The 12,295-nt window shown below is 36.5% G+C and overlaps 4 protein-coding genes across 12 annotated transcripts; 3 read left to right on the forward strand and 1 right to left on the reverse strand.

Annotated features, from left to right (window-relative positions):
* Positions 1-468: 468 nt before the first annotated feature.
* LOC100113567 (protein disulfide-isomerase A6 homolog) lies at positions 469-3,823 on the forward strand. Its single transcript, XM_001602917.6, has 5 exons — positions 469-653; positions 862-1,064; positions 1,425-1,871; positions 2,078-2,403; positions 2,496-3,823. The coding sequence occupies exons 1-5, from the start codon at positions 635-637 to the stop codon at positions 2,812-2,814; spliced, it is 1,314 nt and encodes a 437-aa protein (XP_001602967.1). The 5' UTR covers positions 469-634; the 3' UTR covers positions 2,815-3,823.
* Positions 3,533-5,579, reverse strand: LOC100680390. Of its 8 annotated transcripts, none has more exons than XM_032599952.1 (7): positions 5,424-5,579; positions 5,095-5,157; positions 4,849-5,010; positions 4,701-4,745; positions 4,582-4,611; positions 4,413-4,505; positions 3,533-4,308 (listed from the first exon to the last, which is right to left on the reverse strand). In XM_032599952.1, exons 3-7 carry the CDS (start codon positions 4,900-4,902, stop codon positions 4,114-4,116), a joined length of 417 nt encoding a protein of 138 aa, XP_032455843.1. In that variant the 5' UTR covers positions 4,903-5,010; positions 5,095-5,157; positions 5,424-5,579; the 3' UTR covers positions 3,533-4,113. The 8 variants fall into 8 exon arrangements, with proteins under 8 accessions (XP_032455843.1, XP_032455842.1, XP_032455844.1 ...); XM_032599951.1 differs by having other exon boundaries at positions 5,095-5,247; XM_032599953.1 differs by having other exon boundaries at positions 5,095-5,247; positions 5,410-5,579.
* A 25-nt stretch (positions 5,580-5,604) lies between these two features.
* Pol-iota (polymerase (DNA directed) iota) lies at positions 5,605-9,535 on the forward strand. 2 transcript variants are annotated; one of them, XM_031928433.2, is made up of 6 exons: positions 5,605-5,781; positions 5,842-5,958; positions 6,237-6,527; positions 6,605-6,788; positions 6,865-8,044; positions 8,134-9,506. In XM_031928433.2, exons 5-6 carry the CDS (start codon positions 7,135-7,137, stop codon positions 9,129-9,131), a joined length of 1,908 nt encoding a protein of 635 aa, XP_031784293.1. In that variant the 5' UTR covers positions 5,605-5,781; positions 5,842-5,958; positions 6,237-6,527; positions 6,605-6,788; positions 6,865-7,134; the 3' UTR covers positions 9,132-9,506. The 2 variants fall into 2 exon arrangements, with proteins under 2 accessions (XP_031784293.1, NP_001122409.2); NM_001128937.2 differs by lacking the exons at positions 5,605-5,781; positions 5,842-5,958 and having other exon boundaries at positions 6,419-6,527; positions 8,134-9,535.
* A 110-nt stretch (positions 9,536-9,645) lies between these two features.
* On the forward strand, positions 9,646-11,721 carry LOC100169974 (uncharacterized). The gene is made up of 2 exons (NM_001128938.2): positions 9,646-9,874; positions 9,960-11,721. The coding sequence occupies exon 2, from the start codon at positions 10,000-10,002 to the stop codon at positions 11,401-11,403; it is 1,404 nt and encodes a 467-aa protein (NP_001122410.2). The 5' UTR covers positions 9,646-9,874; positions 9,960-9,999; the 3' UTR covers positions 11,404-11,721.
* The last annotated feature ends 574 nt before the right edge of the window (positions 11,722-12,295 follow it).

Consider the following 12,295-nt stretch of genomic DNA (forward strand, 5'->3'; position numbering starts at 1 on the left):
GTGAAAAGACAAAAAAATTAACAATGATTATAAACAGTAATAATAATAACAAAGCTTCGATATCGTGCTAAGTGGAACAAATAAAAAATGCTGAATATGAGTAGGAGTGATACGAAAGGTTGAAAAGTGATGAGAGGAAACGCAAATAAATACACGTTCGTATAAAAATGTGCACTTTTTATTTAAAAACCTCCAAATACCATCCTTTCCTATACATTCAATTTAATTAATTACTTCAAGTTGATGAATACACGTATATGTTAGACCAACCACTCTTTGATTTCTTTTTTTTTATTAAGTGATTAAAAATTTGTTTGGATTTCAAATTCCCCCGCGAGAATACTCGAGCAGATATAACTTACATTCCGTAGCTCGGAATATGCTTTGCGCCACAAGTGCGAGCGAGAGGGAATGATTCTCTCGCATCGATTATCGTGGACCAATCCGCGGACTCCACGAAAATATTGTTGTCGCTATCGTGTATTATATGCGGAGGCGGCGAGAGCGAGAGTCGACTGCGTGGTACAACTCTCAGGATCATCATCGCTTTATTTGGCTAAAAAACGAAACGTCGAGTCAATAGACGCCGGACAACGGTTCGTCAAGTTAGTCATCCAAGTTTCTTCCAGCCGAAATGCAGGAAATGCCGATCGGTGAGTAGTTTTTTCTTGCCGGCTTTTCAACTTTTTTCTCCTCTTTACTTCCTCATAAGTCATAAAGTTATTTCGCGATTTTAAAGATTTTTTAAATGCTAAAAGTATAACAATTTTATTAAAGTTTAAGTTTTAAAAGTATAACAATTGAAAAGGTTATAATTCTATTGATAAATGCTGCTTCAATAATTACGCTTTTGTTTTCTAGGATTGACGCTTTTACTGCTGGGGGCAGTGGGTGTGCAATGCATGTACCCATCCAGCTCGGATGTGGTGGACCTGACCCCCAATAATTTCGACAACAAAGTCATCAACAGTGATAGCATTTGGATTGTTGAGTTCTATGCACCCTGGTGCGGACACTGTCAGCAATTGAAGCCCGAGTATGAAAAGGCTGCGACTGCTCTCAAGGTATATGATTATAAAGAAATTGGAAGTATTCAAAAAAGGAGTTGGCTTTTTGAAGGATGGCTTGTTTTATCACGTCTTAAAAGATTTGGATGAGATTGAAAGATTGAATGATACGTACAATGAATATCTATACAGAAGATTCTATAATTTTAATAGTACAGCCATCTGAGTCTGATAACTCTTGCATGTCTATTTTTAAAAATTACTTCCTGTTTTGAATACTATTCCTGAGTACAAAAAAGATCTATTTGATAGTCTCATGATTATCATAAAAGATAAGATAGCTCTGTCACTTAAACCATATTAACTTGAAATGAAAACTCATAGAATACAAATACTAAATAATAAATACGTTTTTAGGGTATCGTGAAAGTCGGTGGCGTGAACGCCGACGACCACAAGTCCTTGGGCAGCAAATTTAACGTGCGTGGATTCCCAACCATCAAAATATTTGGCGCCGACAAAAACAAGCCCGAAGACTACAATGGAGCGCGAACAGCTCAAGGTCTCGTTGATGCTGCATTGAAGGCAGCCTCTGAAAAGGCTAGAAGCACCCTAAGTGGCAAGAAGAGCAGCAGTGGAGGCTCAAAGTCTGAAGGTTCTAAGGACTCCAAGGATGTTATTGAATTGACAGATGAGAACTTTGACAAGCTGGTTCTGAATTCGGAGGACATGTGGCTGGTTGAGTTCTTTGCTCCATGGTGTGGACATTGCAAGAACTTGGCTCCTCAGTGGGCTAGTGCTGCTTCTGAGCTCAAGGGCAAGGTCAAGCTTGGTGCTCTTGATGCTACTGTGCACACTATCAAGGTAATTCATTGACAAGATTTATGACTTTACAGTAACAATTTTGACTTTGCAAGTCATTGATTGCAGGAAGAGTAAATAACCAATAGCAATTATTTTCAATTTGGTTTTACCCGTTGTTTAGATTGAATACAAGATCAAGTTGCTTCAATGGCTATTATATTTATGGATATACCCACATTTTTTAAACAATAAATTTGTGATTTCAGGCTAGCCAGTACGAGATCCGGGGCTACCCAACCATCAAGTACTTTGCCCCAGGAAAGAAGGACTCTGACTCAGTGTCTGACTATGATGGTGGTCGTATCAGCAGCGATATTGTTACATGGGCTCTTGATAAGCTTGCCGAGAACGTTCCTGCTCCCGAACTTACGCAGATCATCAACGAGAAGAGTCTCAAGAAAGCATGCGAGGATAAACCTCTTTGCATCGTTTCGGTGCTGCCACACATTCTCGACTGCCAGTCTGACTGCAGAAATGATTACCTCAAGATTCTTACTACTCTTGGTGAGAAGTTTAAGAAGAAGATGTGGGGGTAGGTGTCTCTATAGATTTTTCAAAATAAATCACTATTGTTTTATTTATAGAAATGCAAACGATTAACGTCTCATTAACGTTACTTTACAGATGGGTCTGGGCTGAGGCTGGAGCTCAACCACATATCGAAGAAGCTCTGGAGATTGGCGGTTTCGGTTACCCCGCTCTGGCGGCTGTCAACATTAAGAAGATGAAGTATTCGCTGCTGAAGGGTAGCTTCTCGCAGGACGGAATCAACGAATTCCTACGTGATCTGAGCTATGGCCGCGGTGGTACTGCTCCACTCAAGGGTACTGAATTGCCGAAGATCTACGAGACCGAACCTTGGGATGGCAAGGATGCCGAGCCACCACAGGAAGAGGACATTGATCTCAGCGACGTCGACCTCGATGAAAAGGACGAGTTGTAAAGAGTTCAAGTACACACACAGACTGATTTTTTGTAATTCAGCGTTTGATTATCATAGCCTTCTCTCTGCCCTGCTTTTCTCGAGCGTGCGTGTAATTGCTGAAGAAAAGATTTGTGAAAGTGACTTGTAATTTTTTTGACAAGACACAAGCGTATAAAATAAGAATCTTAAATTGCATTTACGTTTCACATTTCTTTCCTTCGGCAAATGATCGGATAGTGAACGCGAAAGAGAAAGCATAATATCAGAAGTATATGTAGTCTGTGAATTAAACATCCATAACTAGATGTATAACTCATTATAAAAAACATCCAACAAACGTGATCACATGTCGATAGCGTAAACATAACTTTTAAGTCGAGTGGCGTAAGGATGAAAAGTGCATCGAGCTGCATTTCTTTCAATAATGATGAAAAAAAAAAGATCTGTTTACATAAATGTCTAGTAAAAATATGGATCTTGGAACATTTTTTAATCGACATTCCGTTTTCTCGTGAAGATCATTTTTTCTCTTAACGACCACTATTGTCTATTTTTATACTGATTGCGGCATTGTAACTTTCTAGCTAACAGCGTTTACTTTAAAAAAAAAGAGAGAAACGAGCGATTATTGATATGGAAAAATTATATATTTATTACATATCACATAAATACACAATAGCAGTGAGTTGAGTTTGCTGATATTGATCATATGTTGGTTTGAAAGATTTTTTCTAGCTTTTTTTATAAACGTTTGAGTAAAGTTATTGTTGAATTAATTCAAATGAAATGTATACAGTGATAATATACTAAGTGTGAAACCTTTGAGACAAAAGTATTTGTACATACGTTTATCGATGTCAATCAAAGTATTTATCATTTTCTTAAGTTTATTGTCTTCCAGCGAACTCTAACTATCATGAGAATACTTAAAATGGGCGAAAAATATAATGCAACGGAATTAGACAGGTTGTTAACCAATGTAATGATATTATTTGTCATTTTATTAAACATGAGTTTCCCGTAAAAAGTTTTAATCTTTACGTCACATTCAAGTTTCCAAGCATTCTTTCCTCAATTATTGTTACTATTTGGCTAAACGTTATGTTTTTATTTTATTCTGGATGGGGGTTCTCTTCGGATCAATTATAAGTTTTGAAAAACAATGAACAACACAGTTCAGTTGAATTATAAAAATTTACAATATTTATTAGTGTGCAAAAACATTTTTTTTTTCATGTCGACATACTAAAGTTATTTTATCGCTTTATAGAACAAATCCACATATTGCTGTTAACTCCGATGGCGTATGGTAAACTCCTAGTTGCCAATAATCAAGTTCTTGCCAAAGTTTGGAAAGATGGTGCCGAGATCGAAGGCCGTCTTGGTAAGATTGGCACCGGTCTCGACGTTCTGATGAATCAACTCCTTGACGTTGTTCCAGCTGTCCGAGACAGAGTCCTTCTCCTCCTGATAGGTTGAGTTGAAGGCATTTTGTACCCTTGATGCGACGCCCTTTTTTGCAGAGAGTATTTGAATGCAAACGTTTATTTATATATTCTATGTCTATAATAAGAAAAATTTTTAATTTTATTTTTTAAGATAAATGTGCTATTCACCTTAGCACCGCTGCCGATAGTGCTAGCTGCGTTTTGCATTGCACTGGCAGCGTTACCGGCGTACAAAGGTGAAGAGATGCTGTCCGAACTCGTCTGGAATATTTTAATAGATTATTTATTAAAATTTTTTTTAACATATCTCTAAAAAAAGACAGTTAACAATGTTTACCGTGCTAACAGAATCACTTGAAGTATTCGTCTAAAAAAAAATCAAATCAGATTTTTGGTCGCTTATATATATGTACACAATACAATACGAAATGTTTATCATTCAAATTTATTACGCACCGAGTTGGTTGTAGCCCGTTTAGCTCTGGAGTCAATATGAAAACCCTGTAAATCAAATATATATAGTAGTACTTACGATATTTTATGTAGATGTAATTGAGAATAAGTATAAAATATATTTTGATTTAACAAAAAAAAAACTACTTACCAACGCGATAGTAACGCAGACCAAAAGAAGAAAGACAGTTTTCAGAGCCGACATGGTGAATTTATATTCTTGATACTTTGCAAAAGTTAACTCGATGAGAGGACTCGATCGACTGATACTCAACTCATAATCGGACCCTTTATTTATACTTGAAAAATGCAACTAGAAAACAAAACAGTCACATCTGTGACAATAGTCGCACCGACTAGACGCGCAGCCTTCAACTATTTTGTCTCGTCTTCTTACCTATGCGAAAATATTTGCGTTTTAGATCTGTTGTTTAGACTTATAATACACAGTAACTGTGTCCTATAGTTAACAAAATGCATTCATGTTTAATCATTATACCATGCTCGCACATAAATTTAGCGAATACGATCGTTAACTATAATGCATATGCTGTAAATCAAAACAGATATTACAATCCATCATTTTAAAATTGCGTATTATAATATTATATATATAGTGCAGTGCATATAATCGATCAAAACATTTTTTTCGCCACTTGTTTTGAGAAAAACAATTCAATCAAGCATAATTATCATGCATTCGTTTTCCTACCTACATAAACATACCTCTCGATCATCTCCCTCTCCAAAACTCTGCGGCTCGCGTGAGATCTCGGACGAATGACGATCTTGCCATCTTGGTTCGCTTTCCGGGATTTCTCAGCTCGTTCCTACACCCGAATTTTGACGGCGGTGAACGTGAACCAATCGCCGACAAACGCATATATAGCTATTAGTTATATATAGGACATGTGTGTGAGATCTGTGAGGTTCGCACGTCATCGGCTTTCGTCTGCCCTACGTTTTCACCTTCGTTTATTCGCACTTGTTCGTCATCCTCAACGTGTCAGCGCATACCGGCTGCAGCTGGTGTATTTTTAGCCTAATACGGTTTGCTGCACCGACTGCTCTCTGCGGCTCGTTGGTTAGATTATTTCTAATTCCTGGCGGCGGGTTACACCTAATTTTACTCTCTCATACACAGTGTGATTCTCCCGAGAACGTGACACATTTTTCATCTCTATTGATTGCATCAAGTGGGATCGACGCTTGCAAAATTAAAGCTCGTTGAAAAGAAGAAGATGGGTCCATGTCATTATTGGTAATGTCGCTTTTTTTAATACTATACTAGATGCACACAGTTTGACTGTATAGAAATTGAAATGATGCATATGAAGTGCTTGGCTGATGGGGGTACATGATTAATTTGAAATATATTTCAGTGCTCGGGATTGCCATCGATTTTTTATTATCAGTCGATGTACTTGTAATTTTTACACATTTACACGAGATACGCGCTTCTTAAGTAACACATACAGTTGCTTAGTATTTCATCATCTAATTGTTACTACGGCATAATCCAGTTATTTTGTCCATCAGATCTTGTCCAAGATGCGTGCTTTTATCCGCCGACAACCGTATACGCACTCGACACCGCGCATCAGCGGCTTTTGAATTTGGCGCCAGTCAACGTCACCGCGACGACATTATGATGATTCATCTTCGACGTCAGCGTCATCTGCGTTGTTATTCTGGAATTCGCGGAATGACGAAATGGAACTCACATCAAGAGCCATCGTCTGATGCTGATCCAGGATAAATAAAATTCGGCGGTTATTTGCAATTTATTTAGTTATGATTTGCGATAACGATTAACGTCAATGGATCATCGTACGTATTACTGTACTCCTGTAGATTCTGTCTATCGAGAAATCTTGAACTGATGCTCACTGTGTTTTTGTTGATAGAGTAACGACTGGTGAGTATTTTAAAGGAGGCCAGCGGGCCAACTTTGCTGCTGAATGTTGTTTGGAGAGTCGAGGACAACGATAGGTATAATCGCGCGGAGCCTGCCAAGTGAACTTCAACACACAACAGCTGACGACTCTTCCGTGAATTTTTTATTCTCCCTTTTGTTGAGTCATCAAAACCGTAAGTACCAGCACTGTGATACTTGGACTTCTCGAGAATATTTTGACGAGCAATAACTTTAACCTTCAATTTTTAGGTATGTATACAAAGAGAACAATAAAGTTTACAAGGCTGTAACGAGATTTTTTTATTGCAACTACTCATCCAAGGACACTAGCGATTATTATCGAGAAATACAGACTGTGCATCAAAACAAAAGCATTCCATAAGGCAGCTTTGAACTTTTATTTTTTTTTAAGACAACAGATTTGTCTAGTCTACAGCGTGCCTTTTGAAGTTTTTTACACTGTTAAACGACACAAACAAACCATTAGAAGAGGAGGAGAGATACTTTCTATACAAGTTTATGGGAAAAAGCAGACCAATGGATATCAGTAGCGATTATGACAGCGATCATCCTTCAATTGAGCATCCAAGAAGTATTGTCCATATAGACGTTGATTACTTTTATGCCCAGGTTGAGATGATGCGCCATCCAGAATTTCAAGGAAAACCATTGGGTGTGCAGCAGAAGAATATAGTAGTTACATGTAATTATGAAGCTCGAGCTTTTGGTGTTAAGAAATGTATGTTGATCGAAGAGGCTCTACGTTTATGTCCAAGTTTGATTTTGGTTAAAGGCGAAGATTTGACACCGTATAGACGAATGTCTGCCAAAATTTTAGAACTTTTACACCAGTTTACGTCATCAGTAGAGAAGTTGGGACTTGATGAAAATTTTATTGATGTTACGTCAGTGGTCAATGAATATACGACACGTATTGGGAACAATTCCAAAAGTTCACAACACGATGAAAATACTACAAGAGAGGAGAGTACTTTTGTACAGCAAGAAGATATGGATCACTGTATGCCAGTTGGTAAAATATTTAGTACACCAGAGGAAGAATGTCCGTGTGGATGTCACACACGTTTAGCTGTGGCAAGTTCGATTGCCATGGATATGAGAAGTAAGATACTAAACGAATTAGGCCTAACTTGTAGTGCAGGGATTGCACACAATAAATTGTTGGCAAAATTGGGTGGTGCTGTTAACAAACCTAATCAACAGACTGTAGTTTATCCATGCTCTGCAGCAAGTTTGCTTTCTTCCTTGGGATCTGTCTCAAAAATTCCAGGTGTTGGGCGTAGAACAGCCGAGTCTTTAACAGCTAATAATATTTTAACAGTTGATGATGTACGTAAGACACCTTTGGAACGATTGCAAGTAAAGATCGGGAAGGAACTAGCTAGAAAAATAAAAGATTATGCGGAAGGTAAGTTTTCACAATTTTTTATCACACAACATCTTCAATAGGTGCTTCAAGTATAATTTTTATTAATTTCTTCTTATTTTTATATAAAGGTATCGATGATACACCTGTAAAGCCATCAGGAAGGCCTCAGTCCATTGGATTGGAGGATGGCTTTAAAAAAGTTTCATTGGTTGACGAAGTGGAGTCTCGTCTTAGTGCTTTACTAAGGAGATTGACTGAATTGGCAGCTGAAGATGGGAGAATTCCAATTTGTCTAAAATTAACTGTGAGGAAGCAGGACAGTATAAACAAGCCTGCTGCTGCTGGTTCCTCAACGGGAAAGCGAGAAAGTAGGCAGTGCGCTATTCCATCACATCTTGTTCCTTCAAGTAAAGGAGCCAAAGGAACTCATCTTTATGATCATACGAAAATTTTAGCTCTTGTTATGAAATTATTTCATCGCGTTGTTGATATCTCTAAGCCGTTTCATTTAACTCTGTTAGGTTTGGCGTTCACGAAATTTCAAGAAGAAAAATGTTCGGGTAAAAATAGCATTGCGTCGTTTTTACGAAAACAAGTTGCTGTGCAGTCTGTTATGGATATTAGTTCAGAAGATTGCTTATCGGATGTAAGTTTAGGTTCTCCCATGAGTATCAGCAATCAGCAGGAAAGAAGCGATTGCGAAGAGGAAAATGACGAGGAATTCAGAGAAAATAAAGATTTTGGAAACAAAGTACAACAAATTCAGTCCAATTCCTGTCATCGTCTTCGAAATTACGATAGAGCTACTCCAAGTCCGATAGACATTCGTTATAGCGGTGACGACGACGAGGATATTCTAAGCGAAGTTGAACCTTCACCAAAAAAAACCAAACTGGAAGTTTGGTTGAGCGGACGGAGAGAGTCACCCAGTATCGAGATGGCTGACTTGAGACTCAATACTCCTTCATCATCACCAATATCGAAATCTCTGTTGCAATCTGGACCAACAACTTTTAAATCCACAATACCTATCGATCTTGATAAGCAAGTGAATCATTCCTGGCCCGCGAATACGAGCGGCAAAAAACCAAATGATATATTTAAATATTTTATTGCGAACAAGTGACCGACTTAACAACGTCTAGATTATTCCTTTAAAGTAAATTAAATTTTATCATAGCGTTTTTTACTATTTTTTTTTTCTATAAGTGAAAGGGTCAAAATGTGATTAAGCATGGTGCGCGAAAGTCGTATATACTCTATTAATTTCCCTGCAGGGCAGGGTAAACGAACAAATAAAGCAGCTTGCACATAGCTGCCAAGATTACTTTATACTTAATGTTATAAAAAAAGTTGTGCATAGTTAACTTGTAAAAATTTTGCATTATTTTCAGGTCCTAAGAGTTGATATAAAACAAGAAATGTCAATATTTTTTACAGCCAGTGTTATATTTAAAGGTGTAACATCAAAAATAAATTATCCATGTTTCTTAAAAAATAATAATAATGACTGTATTCATTTATTTGTTACTCGCCGAGTTTGAAATTATAATCGCACGGCTTTGCTCACACCGACGGTCAACCCTTGCTTTTTCTGCCCCACCTCCAACCTATGCGTAACGCGCATGCTCGCGCTTACTGTGATAAGTGATTGGCCAAATTTAATAAAACGCTAGGACGATTCTTTGTGGAATCAGCTGATTTTTACACGGCTACCTGTATCATTTTTATCACCCAAAAAAACGTAAACAAATAAAAGTACATTTTTGCTATCGATATAATAAGCCATGTAAGGTGAATTTGTTGATGCAGCACCATGAGTTTGATCAAAATGAATTGTTCTTGATTATTAAAGAGGTCCTGCAAGAGGTAACGAATACATACAATAACTTTTAAAGCATATTATATTTTTTTAACCATTGAATAATCAAATGTGACATAATTTCTATTTCAGAAACTCCCTTTTTCTACTGAGCAAGATCTCATTCAATATTATGAGAAGAGAAATAATTTATGCACAATTAAATAATCCACAAAAAGGAATAACTGATATTGTCACTAGAACAAACAATTGTCACACAGACACCAGGATGAGAAAGTATTATCAAGCTGCTTTGCTGATTACAGCAGTGGTGAGCTTAGTATCACTTCTTTTTTACCGTCACGAGTACAACAGATTGCGATATGTATTAGAGTACTTTGACTACTTTGGAAAGCCAAGTCAAGAGGCAAGCAAAGTTAATTGTCCAAAGGAAAAGGTAGAGATCGAGAAGATATATGTGGGACTGAACGAACCACTTTCAGCGTGGCAGAGAATAGATGATGATCTGTATGTCTATTCGTCCTATGTTACAAACAACAGGAAGATTCAAACCATTAGTTATGGGAAGCTGACTAATCCCAACTTGGATTGTAATGTATTTTTTGAAGACCTTTTGACACCTATTCCTGGAATATTCTCATTCACAATCATTGGGAATACAAGTGATATACCAGGAAGAACTGCTTATAGAGGGTATGGTTTGATCTGTGAATACACCGAAAATATGATACCTGTTGGCGTTACCTTCCAGCCAAGAGATCAAATACTGTTCAATGCAAATAGTCCATTGTTAGCCGTGAAGAATCAGGCAAAATCCTTGACTTACAACGGTAGTGCTTTGTGTATTGTGCCACCTCTGAATATTCCTATATCTCGCTCTGAAATGATAAGTTTTCTCAATTTTCACGAGTTGGTTGGTATGAATCATTTTGTAATTTATGATTATGGCATCCCAAATGCATTTCATAAAGCAATAAGGAAAATGGCACAAGATTCTCATCCCAAGTGGAATTTTACATATGAAGTGGTGCCATGGAACTTTCCAATAAGGGAAATTCATCCAAACGTTATAAGAAATATCATTGAGGCTGACTGCTTGTATCGCACATTTAACAAAGTTATGTATGCAGCCACTGTTTCATGGGAAGAGTACATAGTATTGAAATACCATCATGTAGTTTCTGATTTGCTGATAGACTTTGAGAGAACTAAAATGTATGGAAACCGTTACGTCGTACAAACCCAGACATTTTGCACTCAGCAGAAAGATGATAAAAGGTCAACGAATTCTACCCCAATCATCTTACGAAAAACTTTAACTTCTCCAAATGCTCTTGATGCGAATCATCTTTATATCTACAAGCCACATGAATCATTGAATGTAAAAAATATCAAGACATTGAAAACTGCAGCTAATTTAATCATTGTCAATCGTTATGTATCTTGTAATGATTACAATGCTAATAATGTTGAATCCAACAAATATGAACCATCAATCCTTAGGTTTGCTGGAGATATACAAAGTTCTCCAATATACAGAAGATTCATTGCTGGGAAAATGTTCGATTTTGAGTGAACCATAAAATACCTTTTGAACAAAGTTTAAAAAATTGACTGGACCACCATAACAATGTGATAAACACCATATTATAATCTAAAAAATTGTTATATTTGCAAAGGTTGTAAAGAACTTATGTTGAGATTAATTCACATTACCTAGAAGACTGTTAGCATGGTGATAGTATTTTTTGTTATATAATTTTACAACAGTAAGTCAATGCTATATAGGCTGAAGTATACAAGTCAAATTTGCCATTGAATAATTTAAATATGTCTTGTATCTGCTGCTATGATTAATTATCAATTTTTGGAATTAAGTAGAATAGAATTTTTATAAAAAATTTGTAAAATTTTCAGTGTAGTTATTATTATGAGATGGAAAATGTTACCATTTCATTTCAATTTCAAACTACGAGTATAGTCTTAAGTGGCGGTCGGAGATAAAAACACTGTTTTTCAACGACTATACATCTTTTTAAATGAACCTTTTAATAAAAAATTTAAGTTTTATGAATCATTCTATCGAAAGAAAATCGAACTTTTAGTTTTTTTTTAAGTTAGAATTAAAAATTACAAAAGGGGGGAGGGGGGGCTCCGACCGCTTCTTAAGTGGTATTAAAACATGTGCATTATTCAAATATACAAATCAAACTAGAAATTAAAAATATAGTCATCATACACAATGATACCTAATGTAATCATCTTCTACAAAATATCATTTGGCAACTATAAGTTTGTAAAATAATTATGTAAATGTACAAGTGAAAGTATCGAGACACTGCTGAAGGCTTTTGTTAAAAATTATTTAATAAAAAATTGTTGAAGAAAAACAAATGTCAAGAGGGTTGATTGGAAGTGTACTTGAGCAGTTACATGCTTTTGCTTCGACTTAGATACTAAGAAGATCA

Source organism: Nasonia vitripennis, chromosome 4 (assembly GCF_009193385.2).
Source record: "Nasonia vitripennis strain AsymCx chromosome 4, Nvit_psr_1.1, whole genome shotgun sequence".
Classification (NCBI taxonomy): domain Eukaryota; kingdom Metazoa; phylum Arthropoda; class Insecta; order Hymenoptera; family Pteromalidae; genus Nasonia; species Nasonia vitripennis.